At 33.2% G+C, this 19,171-nt stretch overlaps 2 protein-coding genes across 3 annotated transcripts; one reads left to right on the top strand and one right to left on the bottom strand.

Moving 5' to 3' along the window:
• Positions 1-86: 86 nt before the first annotated feature.
• LOC114262553 (vinorine hydroxylase) lies at positions 87-10,356 on the bottom strand. The gene is made up of 2 exons (XM_028202919.2): positions 9,236-10,356; positions 87-820 (listed from the first exon to the last, which is right to left on the bottom strand). Exons 1-2 carry the CDS (start codon positions 10,166-10,168, stop codon positions 197-199), a joined length of 1,557 nt encoding a protein of 518 aa, XP_028058720.2. The 5' UTR covers positions 10,169-10,356; the 3' UTR covers positions 87-196.
• A 6,181-nt stretch (positions 10,357-16,537) lies between these two features.
• Positions 16,538-18,544, top strand: LOC114262568 (katanin p80 WD40 repeat-containing subunit B1 homolog KTN80.1-like). 2 transcript variants are annotated; one of them, XM_082917660.1, is made up of 4 exons: positions 16,538-16,847; positions 17,708-17,833; positions 18,066-18,140; positions 18,251-18,544. In XM_082917660.1, the coding sequence occupies exons 1-4, from the start codon at positions 16,824-16,826 to the stop codon at positions 18,314-18,316; spliced, it is 291 nt and encodes a 96-aa protein (XP_082773786.1). In that variant the 5' UTR covers positions 16,538-16,823; the 3' UTR covers positions 18,317-18,544. The 2 variants fall into 2 exon arrangements, with proteins under 2 accessions (XP_082773786.1, XP_082773785.1); XM_082917659.1 differs by having other exon boundaries at positions 16,548-16,847; positions 18,066-18,544.
• The last annotated feature ends 627 nt before the right edge of the window (positions 18,545-19,171 follow it).

Here is a 19,171-nt window from a genome sequence, read left to right as displayed (position 1 = left end):
AAACTAAAAAATTACTTAAAATTTTAAAAATATTTACTAAAAATAAAAACTGAAAAATTTAATTTTTAAAAAATTAAATTCAAAAATTCAAACTAAACCCACGGATTATTATTTAAGGTCAATAGACAGATAGATACAACATGTGTCTTTCGGCCTAGCTAGTGGATCATTTTTTTTTTTTTTCATAGTGGATGATTCATTCATAAAGTTGGGAGTCAAGCCGAGCGGTGACGATGACTTCCAGCGGAGTTGCCTTGGGCAACGTAATACCCAAGCCTTCAGTCATGTCCACCGGCTCATTCAACGGCGTCGCAAAGTCAAAACCCTGAAGCAGCCGAGCCATCGTCAAGTGCGTCACTTGCAACGCAAATCCAATCCCGGGGCAAGCCCTCCGACCCGATCCAAACGGAGTGAACTCAAAATGCTGGCCCGACACATCAACCTCCGCATGGGTCGTCAAGAACCTCTCGGGCACAAACTCATCCGGGTCGGTCCAAACCCGAGGGTCTCGGTGCAGCTTCCAGACGTTGGGGAACAAGCGAGTGCCCTTGGGGATATCGTAGCCGCCGATTTGGCAGTCTTCAGTGGCTTGGTGGGGAACAGCTATGGGGCCTGGTGGGTAGAGACGAAGAGTTTCCTTGACAATGGCTTGGAGATAGACCAAATTCTTGATATCGGACTCTTCGACCCATGTATTTTTGCCGACTTTGGTGTCGATCTCTTGTTGGGCACGGCTGAGTGCGTGCTTGTTGTTGAGAAGTGCGGACATGATCCATGTCAAGGTTATGGCGGTGGTGTCGGAGCCTGCTAAGATGATGTTCTGTTGTTGGGTGAAATGTTAGCAAACAATGCGTTCGTTGGATCTGAGTCGGTTTTTTTGATTTTTTTTTAAGATCTCAAATAAATTATTAAATTTTTTATTAAACTTTTTACATGGATATGAGATTTATACACATGTGATTTTTGTGGATCTTATACCTATGTGAGAGGTTTGATAAAAAAATTGATAATTTATTTGGGGTCTATATCATTTTCTTTTCTTTTCTTTTCTTTTCTTTTCTTTTTAATTATTTTAGTCTATGGTTAAAAAGTCTCATTTGGAATGAATTTTTTGGTTTTTTTAATTTTTGTGAAAGAAAAAAAAAATAAAATGATTATGATTTAGATGTAATAATTTATCTTATTTTTTAGTTTTTTAGGCTAAAATTCACAAAATGACAAAATAGATTAAAATAGTCAATCAGACAAAATATCATATTAAACCCATAATTATTTCATTTTTTTCCTCACAAATATCACATCCATGTTAGGATTAAACACATTCAGAAATTAATTGCACACACAGAAAAAATGAGACACAAGAGATTTACGTGGTTCGGCAATTACCTATATTCATAGAGAGAAATTTCTATTATAGAATTATCCCGAAGGGAGATTACAGAACTCACGCCTCACAACCTTCTATAGAACTCTTTCATTCACACTCGGTGTTGCCTCACTCTGTTTGTGTTGCGTTTCATCCCTTCTTCATTACCTCAATTTATACACAAAAGAGAGAGAAACAAAGTTAAGAAAACCAGTGGACATCTATAACAAGAAAAAAAATAAAATGGGACGGTCTTCTAACTGCCCTCTCCCCTCCTACTCTTTGACTTGGAGCCAACCTCATTGATTCCTCCATTTGGGTTGGAGCTAACAATTCCCTCCATGCCCATATGGATAACTAACTTCTCACTTAGAAGTCCATCCCGGTCAGATTTTTACAAACTTCCAGTTTGTCTCTAGTGACAACCTTGGTCATCATGTCAGAAGGATTCTTGTCCGTGTGAATCTTCATTAGCTTCATTAACTGTTTTTTCATCACTTCTCGTATCCAATGATACCAGACATCAATGTGCTTTGTAAGTGAATGGTACATGAAATTCTTAATCAGATCAATTGCACTCTGACTATCACAATGTACCTTGTACTCTTCATGTTGTAGACCTAATTCTTGGAGAAATCGCTTTAACCACAACATTTCTTTTCTAGTATCTGCAGCAGCAATGTACTCTGCCTCTGTTGTATATAAAGCGACACACTTTTGTAGTTTGGACTGCCATGAAACAACTCCTCTTACAAAGGTGAACATAAATCTTGATGTATATTTTCTACCATCAAGATCACCCACCATATTGGCATTTGTAAATCTCTTCAAAATTGGTTCAACTCCCCCAAAACATAGACACATCTTTGAAGTTCCCTTCAAGTACTGAAGAATCCATTTGACCACCTCACAATGCTCTTTTCCTGGATTGGCGAGAAATCTGCTTACAACGCCAAACTACGTTAGCTATATCTGGCCTGGTATACACCATTGCATACATCAAACTTCCTACTGCGGAAGAATAAGGGATTGCCTCCATTTCTTTCCTTTTAGAGCTGATCGTGGGATATGAACACTTTGTTACCTTGAAATGGTTGGCCAGTGGTGTGCTGACTAGCTTGGCATCTTTCATGTTGAACCTTTCAATCACCTGTTCAACATATTTCTCCTGTAAAAGCCATATCTTCTTGGCTTTCCTGTCACGAAAAATCTTCATGCCCAAAATCTGTTGTGCTGGGCCTAAATTCTTCATGTTAAAATACTGCGACAAGTCTTTTTTCAACTTGTTGATCATAGTAGTATCTTGTCCGATGATCAACATATCATCAATATACAACAGTAGGATAATGAAGTTTCCATTCGAAAACCTTCGGAAGTATACACACTGGTCTACTATTGTTCTTTTGTACTTATGATCCATCGTAAATGAATCAAATTTCTTGTACCATGTCTTAGTATCTGTTTCAGGCCGTAGAGACTCTTCTTCAGTTTGCAGACTGGATTCTGTTTCCCTTTGACTTCAAATCTTTCTGGTTGTTCCATATAGATCTCTTCCTCCAAATCACCATGGAGAAAGGCAGTCTTGACATCCATCTGTTCCACTTCCAGATTCCAGCGAGCTACTAATCCTAGAGCTACTCGAATGAAAGTCATCTTCACAACTGGGGAGAAGATTTCATCAAAGTCAATTCCCTTCTTCTGTCCAAAACCTTTAACCACCAAGTGAGCTTTATGCTACAGTAGTTTACCGTTGCCATCTTTCTTCAACTTATACATCCATTTGTTCTTTAAGGCCCTCTTGTCTCTTAGAAGTAGAACAAGCTCATAAGTGTGGTTTTTCTGCAAAGAACTCATCTCATCCTTCATGGCTTATATCTAATAGTCTTTCTCTGTATGACTCTTTGCTTCTGAAAACTCTCGGGCTTCCCTTCATCAGTAATCAGAATATACTGAGAAGCAGGATATTTGGTTGATGGTTCGACAACTTTTCTAGATCTTCACAACTGAGGCCCAGTTGCCTCTGGTTGAGGGGGTTGCTCCCCCTGCTTAACACCCTTTTCATCCTGGCCTTCATCTCTTTCCTCTTGGTCTTTAATTTCTCGCATAGGATCCTGCAACTCTGGCACTTCTTGTTGTACATCATCATATCTAGCATTTTGTGATGGCTCGGGAGATGGTAGCAAGTCTGGAGTGATAACATCTCTAGGCTTTGCAGACTTCTCAAAATCGGCTACTGTCTGGTCTTCTTGGAACGCATCTCTGCTCCTGAATATCTTTCTGTTCACTGGGTCCGACAACTTGTACCCAAATGCTACATCTGAATAGCCCACAAATATGCATAGAGTGGACTTGTCATCAAGTTTTTGTCTATTTTTCTTGGAGATATGTGCGAGCGCCTTACATCCGAAGACTCTCAAGTGAGAATATGATACATTTCTTCTGGACCAGACTTCCTTAGGTATCACAAAATTCAATGGGACTAAAGGCGGCTTGTTGATGAGATAACAGGCTATACGGGCGGTTTTAGCCCATAATGACTTTGGCAACTTTGCCATTTTAAGCATGCATTTGACTCTTTCAACAATAGTGCGGTTCATTCTCTTTGCCACACCATTGTGTTGTGGGGTACCAGGAACTGTTGTCTCGTGCCAGATACCTCTACTAGCACAATATGCTTCAAAAGCATTGAAAGTGTACTTGCCACCATTGTCTGTGCGAAGACACTTCAACTTTTTCCTGGTCTCTCTTTCCACTATTGTATGGAACTCCTGAAAGTGCTAAAATACCTCATTCTTCATCTTCAAGAAATACACCCACAACTTCCTTGATGCATCATCAATGAAAGTTAGAAAATACTTGCGGCCGCTAAGTGACTTCACTTCGATTAGGCCACAAACATTCGAGTATATCATACTGAGCACTTCTATTTTCCTCTTGCTCGTTGAACTGAATGATACTCAATGCTGCTTGCCATAAAAGCAATGATCACGCGGCTTCAGGGCATTCCCTTTGAATAAAGATATTCTGGATTACTTTGCCAACAGATGCAATCCCTTCTCACTCATGTGAGCCAGTCTTCTGTGCCATAAGTCTGGTGACTCCTTGTCTTCTGCTACATTAAGACTTCCCAGACAGATCTTCGTTTGAGTCTTGTATAGTGTTGAAGACATCTCTCATCTGGTGATTGTCAAAGCTCCTCCTATCAGCTTCCAATTGCTATTTCCAAATGTACATGTATAGCCCTGTCGGTCCAAGGCACTTCCAGAGATAAGATTGAGGTACAAATCTGGATCATGCCTTACATCTTTGAGAACCAGTTTGTGTCTGACATTAGTCTGCAGACTAATGTCTCCAATGCCCACAATATTTGAATAGTTAGAATTCCTCATTCGAATAGTGCCAAAATCTCCAACGTTGTACGAGCTGAAGAGGTCTCTGTGGGAAGTGGTGTGATAGGATGCAGTTTATGTCTATTACCTACTCTGTACAGCTGTGGTTAGCTACGTGAAGGCAATCCTCATCTTCACCAACTACAAGAAATATTTCATCAGTTGTTGTGGCTATCGTGTTCTCATCTCCCTTTGACTTACTACTTTGCCCTTTATCTTTTTGGCTTGGGCAGTTCTTCTTTATGTGACCCTCCTAGCCACATTGAAAGCAAGTGAAGCTAGAGTTACCGTGAGTTTTACTGTCTCTGGTTTTACTCATGTTGTTCTATCTGCCTCTACTCTTGCTTCTTCATCTACCTCTGTCTTTGCCTCTATCTTCTGTAACAAGAGCATAGGACTAATGACCTCCCATGTCTTTCTTTCTTGTCTTTTCATTGTATAGGGCATCCGTGACCATACTCATGGTCAGCTTCCTCTCTAGTACAGAGTTGTTGAGAGAAACTACCAACGTTGCCCAACTATCTGGTAAAGAACTGAGCAGTAATATGGTTTGCATTTCATTATTCAAGGGCATCTTGACAGTTGTAAGCTGATTCACCAGATTCTTGAATTCACTGGTGTGTTCGGCGATAGAAACATCATTTTTCAACTTTAGATTTACAGGTCTTCTCATCACCAAGGCTTTGTTCTGGGCGGTCTTTGACTGATACATTCCTTCTAATATTGTCCAAAGGACATATGCATCAGTCTCTTGGGCTACATGGTGGAACACACTATGGTCTATCCATTGTTTGATTTGACTGACAGTCTTCCAGTTCATCTTTATCCAGTCTTCATCCTTCTCTGCTTTTGGTTTAACCCCCTTTAGAGCAATAAGGTCAAACAAGTCTTTATAGTATAAGATGTCTTCCATTCGTAGCTTCTAGATTCCATAATTAGAAGCATTCAACTTTATCAGTGATCTTGAAGTTGATGTGGATTCCTCCATTATCTTTGTACTTGTACAAAAAAATCTGAATTTAGACAAACGGACCACACCGTTGGGCCTGGAATGGTCAAATTAGCTAGAAAAGCACTTCCCCCACTTTTTCAGGGACCTCAATGAAATTTCTCCTAACTCAAGAGGCCAAATTGTAATATCCCAAAACTTTAGGGACTGAAATGTAATTTACCACAACTTTAGGGGCTAAATTGAAATTTCAAAAACTTCAGGGGCTAAAATGCAATTTAGCACAACTTTAGAGGTTAAATTACAATTTCAAAAACTTTAAGGTATGGAATGTAATTTATCACAACTTTAGGGGCTAAATTGCAATTTCAAAAACTTCAGGGATTGAAATACAATTTTAGAAATTCTGCTGATGCAATGATGACATCACAGTGACATCAGCCTTCCTTTTCCGATGCCTTCATTGAACTGAAATTTCCGACGAAATTCTAGCAAATCTTCGGCGAGCTTTACGATACTCGTTTTAGCCTCGATTTTGATGAATTTTATATCGTCGGAATCGTCTCAAAGAGATGCACCTCTGGTGTGCTCGAAAGTTTATTCAAATAACTTTGAAATTTGACAATTTTTGAAAAAAAAATACTATTTTTTCTCCAACTGGGTTCTGATACCACTAAGAAATCAATCACACACACAAAAAAAATGAGACACGAGATTTACGTGGTTCAGCAATTGCCTACGCCCACAAAAAGAAATTTCTACCATAGAATTATCTCGGAGAGAGATTATAGAACTCACACCTCACAATGCTCTATAGATCTCTCTCACTTACACTCTGTGTTGCCTTACTGTATTTGTGTTGTGTTTCATCTCTTCTTCATCACCTCAATTTATACACAAAAAAGAGGAAAACAAAGTCAAGAAAACCGGTGGACATTTAAAACAAAAAAAAAAATGAGATGGTCTTCCTACTGCCCTTTTCCCTCCTACTCCTTAACTTGGAACCAGCCTCATTGATTCCCCCATGTGGGCTGGAGCTAATAATCCAATTACAAAAAAAATTAACTATCTTTCCAAACACAAAAATTTTAGCCTATTAAAATAGTCAAAAACTAAAATAGCCTACTAAAAATAATAACTTTTCAAACACTCATTTTATCTTTTTATGACTAAAATAGCCCAACTCAACTCAAACCTTGAGGCCGAACGAAGTATAGCTTGTAGTTGATAGGGTTTTGCAATGGAAAATTATACGAAGAAAAATGTATGTAGAATGATGTGGTCATATATTTTTAAAATTAAGAATAAATTATAAATATACCTTATGAGATTTGTTTAAAATTTTAAAAAATTATCAAGTTTTTAATCGTATAACAAATGATTTTTTTTATTAATAAATTATCAACTAAATATTAGAAACTATTTTAATTAATAATTTAAGTAATTTTCTTATTGTATAGGAGATTAGTTCAAAATTTTATTTTTTATATTAATTTTGTTAAATAAAAAATTATGACAATAGGATATTTGTAATTTCTAAAAGACTACGAAATAATTCATAAATAAAAATTAAAAAGTTATCCTGATAAATATGAGTTATTGTTGATATATGAGTTATTGTTTTCAAGTATTACGGTTTGATTGAATGTTTCATATGTCTTCCAAATTCATATGTGGATTAACAATAAAAAAAAATTAAATTTATCTAATAATTATAATAACAAATACAATAAAGTCATAAAACTAAAATTATCAAATTAATCTAATCTAAAAAAAATAACTAGACTCCCAAATATCAAGAAGATGAATAAAATAAACCGTTAAAATTGGACCTGTAAGAGCCTACAAAGGCAAAATCTATGCTCTGATTCTTTTGATAGGGGTGTAATTTTGACCCGACCCAACTCGAGCCCAAAATTGGACCTATACGAGCCTACAGAGGCAAAATCTATGCTCTGGTCCTTTTGTTTTGACAGACTCAATGAAACTTTTCAATTGAATTATTAAAAGATATTATTAAATAAATAAAAAAAATTGTATATAGATTTTTTTTTTAATAATAATTTTAGAATGATATGATGCTCCATAATACAATCACTTTATAAAAAAAAATAATGAAAATGACATATATTGATGGGTATAATACAGCTACATCTACTAACTTTATTTAGTCCGAATTCACACGGCTCTTTTTAAAAAGAGACTCATTCAAGTAAATTTAAATTAGAAAAATATTTAAAAACTCTAAAATATGAGCTTTAAAGAATTTTAGAGGTGAGCCCCACCCATTAATGTGATATTTTCATTTTTTTTTTTTGAATTTTCACATTATTAAAACTCCATTAAAACTTTAAAATTAAAGAATGTATCATTATTGTTTAAATTAAACAAATTCGATGAATCAATAATTAATCACCAAGCAACAGGCCCACCACATATAGACAAAGACTTTTCTGATAAAAAAAAGAAAAAAGAAAAAGACTTTTACATTTCGTCAAGTTTGTTGATAAGAAGATAGGGCTAAGGTCGTCTCTGTCCACGTGGAAGTATCCTATTTTTTTAGAAATTTCAGTGTGCTCAATTAATAATAATGACATAAATAAATACATTATCTTAATAATAAAAAGATGATAAATAAAATATGACATTTTATTAATTAGACACATAAACACGTTATCTTTCTGACCTAATACATAATTTCTGCTCCAACAATGCTAGAAGGCCACAATTTTTGTGGCCACAATGGCTCAAAACTGTCAAAATGACGTCGTTTTGGGTGCAAAACATGCCAAAACGACGTCGTTTTGACAGTTTTAAACCATTATAGCCACAAAAATTGTAACCCTCAAACATTTTCCTTTCTGTTCTGTCCACGTATACAACTGGACCAGTTTAGTCTGGTCTCTCTTTATTATTATTATTATTTAAGGTATTAAATTTTTAGATTTTAATCTGATCTAGAAAAAAATATATTTTTTTAAGATTTTAGTATGTTGATCATCTATTAAAAAAAAAGAAAATTTTTTGTAACAAAATAAATTCTTAATTTTTAATTTTTGACAATTTAAAATTTAAATTTTTGATTTATTTTTAATATAAATCATCCTCATATTTTCATTAATTAAAATTGATAGAAAAAATATATTTTCATGATTAAACTCATCGAAAAATGATATTTTAAATATTTTATATATACATACATTGAGTTAACAACTAATATATCCCTTGATTATCGATTTTACTTAATAAAAATAAGTGTATGGTTTAAAATGAAAAGAAATAAAAAAATTTATGATTTAAATTGATAAAATTAAAAACTTAATATTTATTTTATTATAAACTCTGAATTTTTTTAATAAATTTTTTTAAAAATAATAAAAATAAATAAATAATAATAATCACGTGATTTAATCAGATTCGTGTTTTAAAAAATAGGCAATTATAATTAAAAAAAGAAAAGAAAAGAAAAAACACTGTTGATTTCTTTTAAAGTAAAATACGATTAATTAAATCAAGTATCTAAAAACGTACCAGTATGGTGGCCTTGATGATAGTCTCGCGTGTGTGGTCCTGAGTATACGAGTCATCAATTACAGACAACATCACATCTATGAAGTCTTGCTCATCCCCTTCCTTACTCTCCTCTCTCTTCCTCCCAACATGTTCTTCAATCCAACTTCCCACAATCAAATCCAATTCCTTCATAATCCTTTTAATATTCTTCAATTTCCCCAACATGTCCACCCATTTCACTACCCTATACGGAAGCGCATCCGAAAGCAAAAAATCGCCACTCACAAACATAAACTCCTTCACAACCTTCCTAAACTTCCGCGCCTCTACATCTTCTCCATACGTCTTCCCGGCGATCATCCTCGCGATTATGTTCAAAGTCAATTGCTCAATCCATTCACTGATCACCACTACTTTTCCAGAACCATATTTTTTGGAAGAAATGCAATACAATTGTTTGATACTTGTACTCAACTCGGATATCCTGACATGTTTGAGCATCTCGAGTCTACGAGCCGAGAGTAATTCGAGCATTGCGATCTTTCTCATCTCTCGCCAGTAGGACCCGTAAGGAGCGAACCCGAACCCTGCTAAGTTGTAGCTGAGGTACTTGGCTGTGCTGGAATCTGGGCGTGAGGCGAAGGCCTTGTCGTTGGTGGTGAAGCATTCTTTCATGGCTTCCCAACTGCTCACCACGACTACAGGGTGGACGCCGAGGTTGATTTTGTAGATGGGGCCATATTTGTCGGCTAGGTCGGCTAGGGGCCGGGCGATTGGCTTTCCCCCGGCTAGGAGGTGCATGTGACCTATGATAGGCCATGCACCCTCTGGTTCGGGGGGTGACTTGGTCTTTTTTGTGGTTTTAGTCCTTGATCTCCATTGATTGTACATGAAGACCAGAACTATGACTCCTGTAATTGCTAATAGATTAGAAAGGAAATCCATATTCATGCGTATTGAATGGTATGAGACTAGAGGATTTGATGTTATATTATGATGTTTTGATATTTATGAGTAAAGTATTTTGACATGGTGGTTATAAGTTATTTTTTAATTTTATTTTAATATTTTATAAAAGAAATTGTATTAAAAACTGAAAACTTTTTAATTCACTTTTTCAAAATGAGCTTATATTTTCAACAACACAAAAAGCCACGAAACTTCCTTGCTCGAATTTAGGCAGTTCACAGGTGGAGTGTCACATCTCAGTGGACCACCCATCTCATCAATATTCGTCAACTAGAAGGCCTCATTATTATAAATTGACTCCCAAATTCTAAAAAAAAAGTTACAAAATATATATTTATATATAATGTATATAATATATACATATTATAATTTCATAAATTTAAATTTGATATTTTCATGCGTTTAATTACAATACTTGGACTTGAAATAAAAGATAGTTTGGATTATATTTTTAAATTAGAAAGTGAGTTGAACAAATTAAATCTTCTTTTGACTATTGTCTCAGGACAATCTATAATAAATTATAGCCAAAGAATGGCTAGTATTAAAAATAGAATATCATTAGCAAAGGCAAGTGTAGATCATCAACGAAAACTGTTAAAGGAGTTAATATTAAATAAATCTGCAAAAGAAATTGGTATCAGAGCTTAGTTTCTCGGCCTTGTCAATAACTCTTGCATGAGTATTAAATATAGTGAAAAAGTAGAATCTGATAATTTAAATAACAATACTTCTTTTACAAATAATAATAGAATAAAATAATACCTTAATTAGGCTATTAAAACAAATTAACGAAAAACATGGAACTAATCAATAAGAAATAATAAACGAAATTAGACATTTTATACAATATCCGAAAAAACAAGTAGCATTTTTTGAAGAAAAACAAAAGAATTAAACCTATATCCCTATCCATATAAAGGAAATAATCCAGAGGAACCTTTTAAATTAATCTTACCTGAAAAACAAAAAAATAATAGAATTAAGTAACTATAGCTTAAAACAATTAGAAGAAATAGTTGAAAAAGAAAATGATAATGAAATAAAATATAAGATAATATTTCAAATAGCTGAACTATTAGATATGGTAGATGAAGAAATAATAGAGGAAATAAATAATGAGAGAATAGAATTAGAAGAAAATATCTATAAACAATTAGGATTAATCAGCTTGGGAGAAATGGAACACATTCCCCTTGATGAATTAAAATAAATAATGGGAAATAACATAGACAAAGAAAAAGAAAATAATGTATTAGAAAATTTTAAAGACATAGAAAAAGATAATGTCTTAGAGAAGAAACTAATAATGTTAATGATATGGATATGACAGTAGTAAAACAAGAAGGAAGTAACTCGTCTGCCCTACCGAATCCAAATCATCCAGATTTTAGAAATTTTAATAGACAACAACTAGAAAATGATACCAGAAATTAAGAATATAGAAGAAGAACGGGACATTATAGTTATTTGAATAGAGGATCTTTTGCTAGAGGAATATCCAATTATGTTGATTTTATCCTTAGGAATGAAGTATTCTTAAGGGAGGTACCATTAAAACCAATAAGTAATACATGATATTTATTAAATATTGATTGTGCTACAAATACAAGTAAGGTAATAAAACAATGAAGAGAAGCATGCACCGTGTCTTAAATATCCATAGCAGCAATTGGAGCACGCAAAGTTTTTTTAAATTATATTGAACATAGCTTTACGGGTATAGTAGTAAGCTAGTATGGCAACCTAAGAGAAAGTGGTAAAGAAAAATTAATAACAGAAACTATCCCAGAGTGTATGTTAAACCTATTTGTAAAATATACTGAAGAAGAATTCGTAGGAAAAGAGTGGGATGAAGATAAAAGAAGAAGAGAATGGGTCAGGAAATTAAGTAACGTAGAAATATGTAATATGGAATATATAGAAAATTATATATGTGAATACTCCTATTATTATTATTATTATTATTATTATTATTATTATTATTATTATTATTATCAAATAGGTAGAAATAAAATTCATTTAACCATATTTTTTCATAAATTACCATATCCTATAAATGTTAATATAGAAGAAAAATATGAAAAATGGTTAAAAATTAGGAGAGACCACAACTGACATCTTGGGTCATAGTAGGAATGCATGAAAATGAAGTAAAGAAGGAAAATGAAAAAAATAATATTTACATTACTGGCAAACATCTAATTTATGAGGATGTGAGCCTTTAATAAGAAAAACATACAATAAGAAAAAGAAAACATTTTATAAAAGAAAAAGTTTTAATAAGCAAAGAGCAGAAAAATATAAAAGAAAATATTATAAAAAAAATCCTATAATTTCAACAAAAGAAGAAGGTTTTTTAGAAAAAATAATTATTGTCCAGAAGAAAAAAAGATCTGTAAATGTTGGACATGTGAAGAAATAGGCCACTTTGCAAATCAATGCAGAAATATGAAGAATATTAAAATAATAGAAGGCTTAGGAAGTCTGGATTATGTGGAATTCGAAGAAGAAGAAGAATATTTAGAATTGGCTTTAGGAAATAATAAAGGAATAATAGATTTAATTGAAGAAGAAATAGAAATAGAAGACGAAAATTATAGCGACACCAATGAAGAGTTAAATTTTATGATGAGAGAAAAAATAAATATAAAAAATTGAGAGAAGAACAATTTGTCATAGAAAATTCTCAAGAAAAAGAAATAGAAAAAGATTGGATATTACCAATAATACGAAAAGACGAAATATATCATAAATCAATATTCAAATTAAAAATTAAATATATATGTAAAAGGATAGAAGAAGATATTGAAATTAACAATTGTGAATATGAGGTAAGAGAAATAAATTTAATAAATTATGAAAATATATTAAAGAATAATAAAGATAATAAATATAAATATATGCATATAGGGAGTGTACAAATACAAATAACAACGCTATTTGACAAAAGACAAGATATAGATATACATGCATTTTTGTGTAATATTAGATAACGAAATTTTGAAAGATCCATAATTAGTGAAATAAAAAGTAATCTATGTAGAGGACCATTAGGTTTTAATTGTAGGCCAGGATATTATATTAGCTTAAAAGATAGATTTATAAATAAATTTTTAACTTTAAAAATAAAAACTGTAGGAATCAATATGTATGAAACCAAATATCCATTAAGAATATTTTGGAAAATAATATACAAGTTAGATAATACCATATATCCTAAAATACAACATAAAATTATAGAAGTAGATACCACTACAACAAAAGTTGTCTATAACCACATTTTTTAGACAACGTTTTTTGACAAACGCTGTGGAAGGTGTAAAATGAAATTAAAAACACGCGTTATTCTCTTTTAAGCACGCGTTTCACTTTATAACGGTGCTCCGTCTCCATTTTTCTTTCCGTCTCTGTCATTCTCTCTCTATCATTTTCTCTAGATCTAGGGTTTTCTCTGTCTCTCCTCATGCTCCTTGAGAGATTCATCAGGTTCGATTTCGATTACTTGTTCAAATCTAATTCTAAATCCATCGATTCTTGAAACGATTTAGTTGAAATTTCTTGAAGATTTTGTGTTTTTCTTGATTTTGATTCTGATAATTTTGCAGAGGAAGATGGACCGGTTGAGTTGCATGAATGCAAGGTTACGAGACTGAGGAGTGAAAAAGGATCGAGATCATGGATCCGGATCGAGACAGTGGTCGGGACCGAAACTGGTCGAGTCGAAGCAAGAGGAGGAGACGAGATCATGTTTTTGGAGGGATTCTATCTAGGGTTTCGAGTGCGATGGCGTTGCATACGCCCTACCTATTGAAGCTCCTCCTAAGGTTAGTCGCTACCGTACCTCTGGTCTCGTCCTCTCTCTCTCTCTCTCTCTCCATCAGGTCTGGTCTCAAACACATGATTTACTATCTTCCTCGCTCTTCGATCTAGCCTCTCTTCAGCTGAATTGTACTCTTTTTAATCTTTTCAGTTGCTATTTTTGGTCTGCTCTCTTTTTAATAGAATCTCATTCACTTTGATCTTTCTGTTTTTCAATCTCATTATTTTCAATTTTTTCAATCTATGTTTATATATTGGTAGAACATAATTTTATGTATTTCTAAAGAACATAGGTAATTAGACTATGTTATTCCTTTTTTTCTTGAAGGAAGAACATTAGAATCCTTGATTTTTTTTTTTTTTTTAAAATTCAGATTAAGGGTGAGAATAAGATTCAGCCCAGTTGATGTGGGAGCCATGAGAAGATGATAAATTGATTACTAGTTTGAAGAGTTAGTCTTGTTAGTATAAATTGGGTATTGCATCATTTTTTCTATTTATCTTAAATTTTCCATTCCCTGAACATGTTATGTATGAAGCAAGACTGCACTGCATGAAAAGCCAGGAAAATGAATGACCACATTCAAAATCAACTTGATTTTGAATGAAAGAGGTTCACTGACTTTGTAAACATCTAAGGGAATTTCTAACTTCCTTTAGTGTGATTTTGACATATTCCATGATGTTTATAAGATATGGATGATTATTGTAAAATAGTTTGACATACCTGGAATGAATGGTACATTGTATTTTCCTAGAATGTAAGTGCTTATTTACTTTGTATTTTTCTTGAATGCAAGTGCTTGAAAAATAATCTCAATATTTGTAGAGGATGAGGAACTTTTCACAAATGCCCTCGAGACAATTGTGAATTTGGCTCCACTCCCGGATCTTTGAATCTTTCGTTCATCAAAGCCTTCATTCATCAAAATTACATAAGAATTGACTTCTTATTTTTCTTTACATCATGCAACTATGATTTGTAATTTCAGAATTGCTTGTTCCAACACATTTGCAGAGATATGAGCCCCGTTTTGTGGATTGGATGATAGTTTAAAGGTTTTGATCTCTTCCATTTAAAAAATTTATGAATTGGTTTTGGTAAATGAAATATCGTTTACACATCCATGCCCCATGTACTGCAGGATTATTCAGTAGCTTCCTTTATCTAGTTCTTTTTAACTCATTTGATTTTTTTTGGTAAATGAAATAGCCTTAAAAATTTTATTTTTTTTTTGGGTCAACTTAACCGCTCTGAGCAGAAATGTGATCTCCAAGAAAGTTCTTTGGCAAAAGTTGGGAGTCAAAGAAGGAATTCTTCGAATTTCCGCTGCCTGTCCCAGATTATGAGACTAAAGAAATAAATAATATATACGTGGACAGTAGGTATTTATTTTTACATGGAAGTTGCTAATTGGGGTTTAGCCAAAAATGTCTTTATATTTGGAATTCATTTTCATTTATTTGAATACATCTATTGGCAATATGGTGTTGATTGAGAGGTTGGAAACATAATGATTGAATTTTCTGTTTGGTGTTTATAAATTTACATTAATGTCTCTAATTGTTCTGAACCGATATCAATATCTTACATGTCCATTGATGTTACCGTATCTTTATGATAGTGATAAATCTTCATTATGATATTATATGCCTTGGGGCCACACTTACAGAGAAAAAAAAAAAAAAAAAAAATCTCTACATAAATTTTTTGCATCTTTCCATTCGTTGGATTTTTAACATGAAGTATTTTTGCCCTTGGAATTATTGGCATCTAGTTTTAATTTCTTCCTTGAAGCAATATTCCTCCATTATATGCTTTTCCTGTATGATTTGTTTCTGCCTCAGTCCCTTATGTTTGGGTATTGATCTCTGCTGACTTTAGAGACATACTTGATCTTTTTTTCTGTCAACTTGATCAACCAGTATCAGATTTGAAGCTGACCTGTTCTAAACTGATAGCACCTTTAGCTGAACTTTTTGCTCATTCCATTATATTCTCATTGTTGCTTTGTGAGATTTTCCTCTGGAAAATGAAATCTAGGGATTCTTTACCAATTGTGTTAATAAACCTATATTTTGAGATTGAAACTTTGCTTATAATTTCAGCATATTGGTTCTATTTCTGGGAGTTGTTTAATTTTTTCAGAAAGAAATGGGAGATTGCTTGATGAAACTTCTTTCTAAATTAATTTCTGAAAACTGTTTGTCAAAAAGTTTTTTGAAACTTCATTTCCTTTCCAATTTGAAATTCTTCAAAAGAAAGACTAATATAGTGAAACAGCATGTTCTTAAACTCCATGTCATTTCAATATTTCTTGAATTCTCTTACTATTTTCCATTTTTGAATTTTTGGCAGATCAATGCCATTTATATTCAAGCCTTATATAGAATTTTAAACATTGTTCCCTATATACATTTTAAATTTGATTTCTCCTTCCTCATGTTAAATCCTATGAGTTCAAAATAGATACAAAACCTATGAGCTTTTGATTACATATACACATTATAATAATAATCTGTTGCTCAAAATATTGATTTGTTTTCAATTATTTGCAGGTAATGAGTCCCTCAATGGCACTGAAGGGACAAATTCAGTTAAAGTTGTGAATGAAGGTCTGCTATCAAATGTTATCTACACAGTTTTTAAAGACGTGTTTGATAGAATCTAATTCATTTAGAAATTTTCTTTTGGCAGTGGCAGTTGTACAAGGAAGGACACACACTCTGGTTGAGAGGTTTGAAAGGAAAGAGAGGGAGATTAAATAGTGATGAAGTTCAGGCACCTGATACAACCCCTCAAATAATACCTGAGATGGCTAAAATATCCCCCATGTTGGTATGGTTTTCCCTTCTAAAATAGTTATCTTCTGTGGCTATTATGCATAGATAAATTGATATGTAATTTGGTTTCAATTTATATGACCTCTCACTCACACAGGATATTTTGAATTAGTAGACTACATTATTTTGTTATATGCAGATCCTAATAGTCCAAATCCAGTTACCTTCACCTCTATCGTGTCTAGTTGCCGTCAATTATCACCATAAAGAACTGGTCACTAAACCATAATTATTACAAGATATCAACAAAATCAACCTTTAATGAAATATTTATACATTTTCTAACAAATACCTTTCTCTTTCTCTCATCCGTTTGTTGGACCCGAACCTCTATCAACCATGAAAGCACCACCATTCCCTTTGCAACCCCCTCTGTTACAGATAACCACCATCTCATACTAGTTCCCTCACCCAAGACAAACCAACACTATCTTTCATATCTACCATTCATAGCTCTAATCAATCAACTCCATTGCAAAATATTCAATCAATCCTCAACTTACATATCTGTAGATATAATGAAACCATAGGCTACAACTCAATTGAACTAAGCCTTTCTCCCAATTACTTGGGATTGGCATGGATCCTATTAAGCCATTTCACCAAAGTTATACATTAAAAGGATTGACTGTGTAAAGATAAAATAGTACTGACAGATAAATTGGCCAATGTTAATGGCCAGTTGTAATGAGAATGGTGTTCTATTCTGGACTATTTAAAATAAAACCTTGTACTTTAAATTTTTTTTTAATTTTTTTTTTATTTCAGGGTTTTTCTCTTATATAATGCAGTCATATTCTTAGATTTTGTCAAGTAGTCTTTTGAATATTTATCACACTACTTGGAAACTTACAGAATGGACATCTACAAATTACTGAAAGGGAGTTGACATCTGCAAATGATGGCAATGTTGCTGAAGATCTGATGCAGAATCATGATGTATTCTTAAGTACCCTTCGGTCTCACTTGACAAAATTACAGGTCTGTGGATCTCATTTATTACTATTTTGGCATTATTGTTGATTGCTGAAATTATCTCATCTATTAAGCAGTTTTCCTGCATGGAAAATTACTGGATGTTTGTAATAATTGACAAACTTTTGCCTCTGATTTTTCGTTTTGAAGAAAATTGCTATTCTCTCTTATGTGAATTGCATTCATGCATCTTGTTTTATGTAAGGATGCAGATAATATAAAATTCTAATGAATGTAGGTGGTGCGCCATTTTTGGGAACGAAATAATATCAAGGGTGCTATAGATGCTACGAGGAAGTTGCCTGATCATTCTGTGGGTATTTTTTGGAGGATTTCAAGCGTGTTGCTTGTTCGTTTCAGATGGTTCCTATTGGTAACCAATTTCTTCCTTGTTTAATTTTATGAAGATTGTATGTGGTGTAGGTACAAGCAGACCTGATCAGTATTCTCGTGGAGAAAATGGAGATTCTCACCTTAGGTTTGCACTAAACATGGGGGGCTGATTTGAAGAAAATTCAACTGTTTGACAATATATGATTGAGATTTGGAAAGTTGTAGGGTTAAATCTCCAATGGAGATAAACTAAAATTTTTATGGTCTTTAATTTGGCATTGTAATTCAAATTTGATCCAATCTGTGTTCTTTTATATTAATTATTAGTTAATTCACAATCTCTGTTCCTAGTTAAATTTATATAAATTCTCAGTTAATTTTCAATTTCTATACCTAGTGAGATTCTCAATTAATTGGGTTGTGTTCTTTTAAAAAAAAAATGACTTTTTGAAAAAAATGCCACTAAATGATGTCATCATGACATCACATCTGACACAAGTACTAAAAATGAAGAAAGGTGACGTTTTTCAGAAAAAAAACGTCACTGAATGACGTCATCATTACATCATTAACGGAAAAGTAAGTGGCTGTCAAAGATTTTGCGACGTTTTAAAAAACGTCGTCTTATGTTTTTAGCGACGCTTTTGAAACGCTACTAAGCTATTGCGGCAACCGTATCTACGACGAAAATATTAAACGTTGCAAAATCCTATTGTGGCGTTTTTCAAGCCTATAGCGGCGCTTTTGAAACGCTGCTAAAAATCAAATTTCTTGTAGTGTACATTTGAACCTACCAATGGAATGCCAATAGATAGAATTACACCTAAAAGAATAAATCCTAATGAGATCAAGTTAGACCACATTGTCCTTGACAGAAAAATTAATTGTTCCAAGATTGCCTTATGAATCAGTATATGATTATTTGGAACAGGTAGCACTACAAAAAAAAAAAAAAAACACTTTTAGCGACCTTTTTTTCAATCACCAAAAGTGTAATTTTGGTTGCTGAAA

This window comes from Camellia sinensis, chromosome 3, assembly GCF_055761805.1.
Source record: "Camellia sinensis isolate YWXY chromosome 3, ASM5576180v1, whole genome shotgun sequence".
NCBI classification, from domain to species: domain Eukaryota; kingdom Viridiplantae; phylum Streptophyta; class Magnoliopsida; order Ericales; family Theaceae; genus Camellia; species Camellia sinensis.
This window is presented reverse-complemented; position numbering and strand designations above follow the sequence as displayed.

Bases quoted from the DNA above. Each gene is read 5' to 3' on its own strand.
- LOC114262553 (XM_028202919.2), bottom strand. From the start codon at position 10,168: ATGAATATGGATTTCCTTTCTAATCTATTAGCAATTACAGGAGTCATA. The intron at 821-9,235 runs GTACGTTTTTAG...ACCCAACAACAG, and splicing joins TCATCAAGGCCACCATACTG to AACATCATCTTAGCAGGCTC.
- LOC114262568 (XM_082917659.1), top strand. From the start codon at position 16,824: ATGGCTAAAATATCCCCCATGTTG. The intron at 16,848-17,707 runs GTATGGTTTTCC...GGAAACTTACAG, and splicing joins CTAAAATATCCCCCATGTTG to AATGGACATCTACAAATTAC. The intron at 17,834-18,065 runs GTCTGTGGATCT...TAATGAATGTAG, and splicing joins CTCACTTGACAAAATTACAG to GTGGTGCGCCATTTTTGGGA.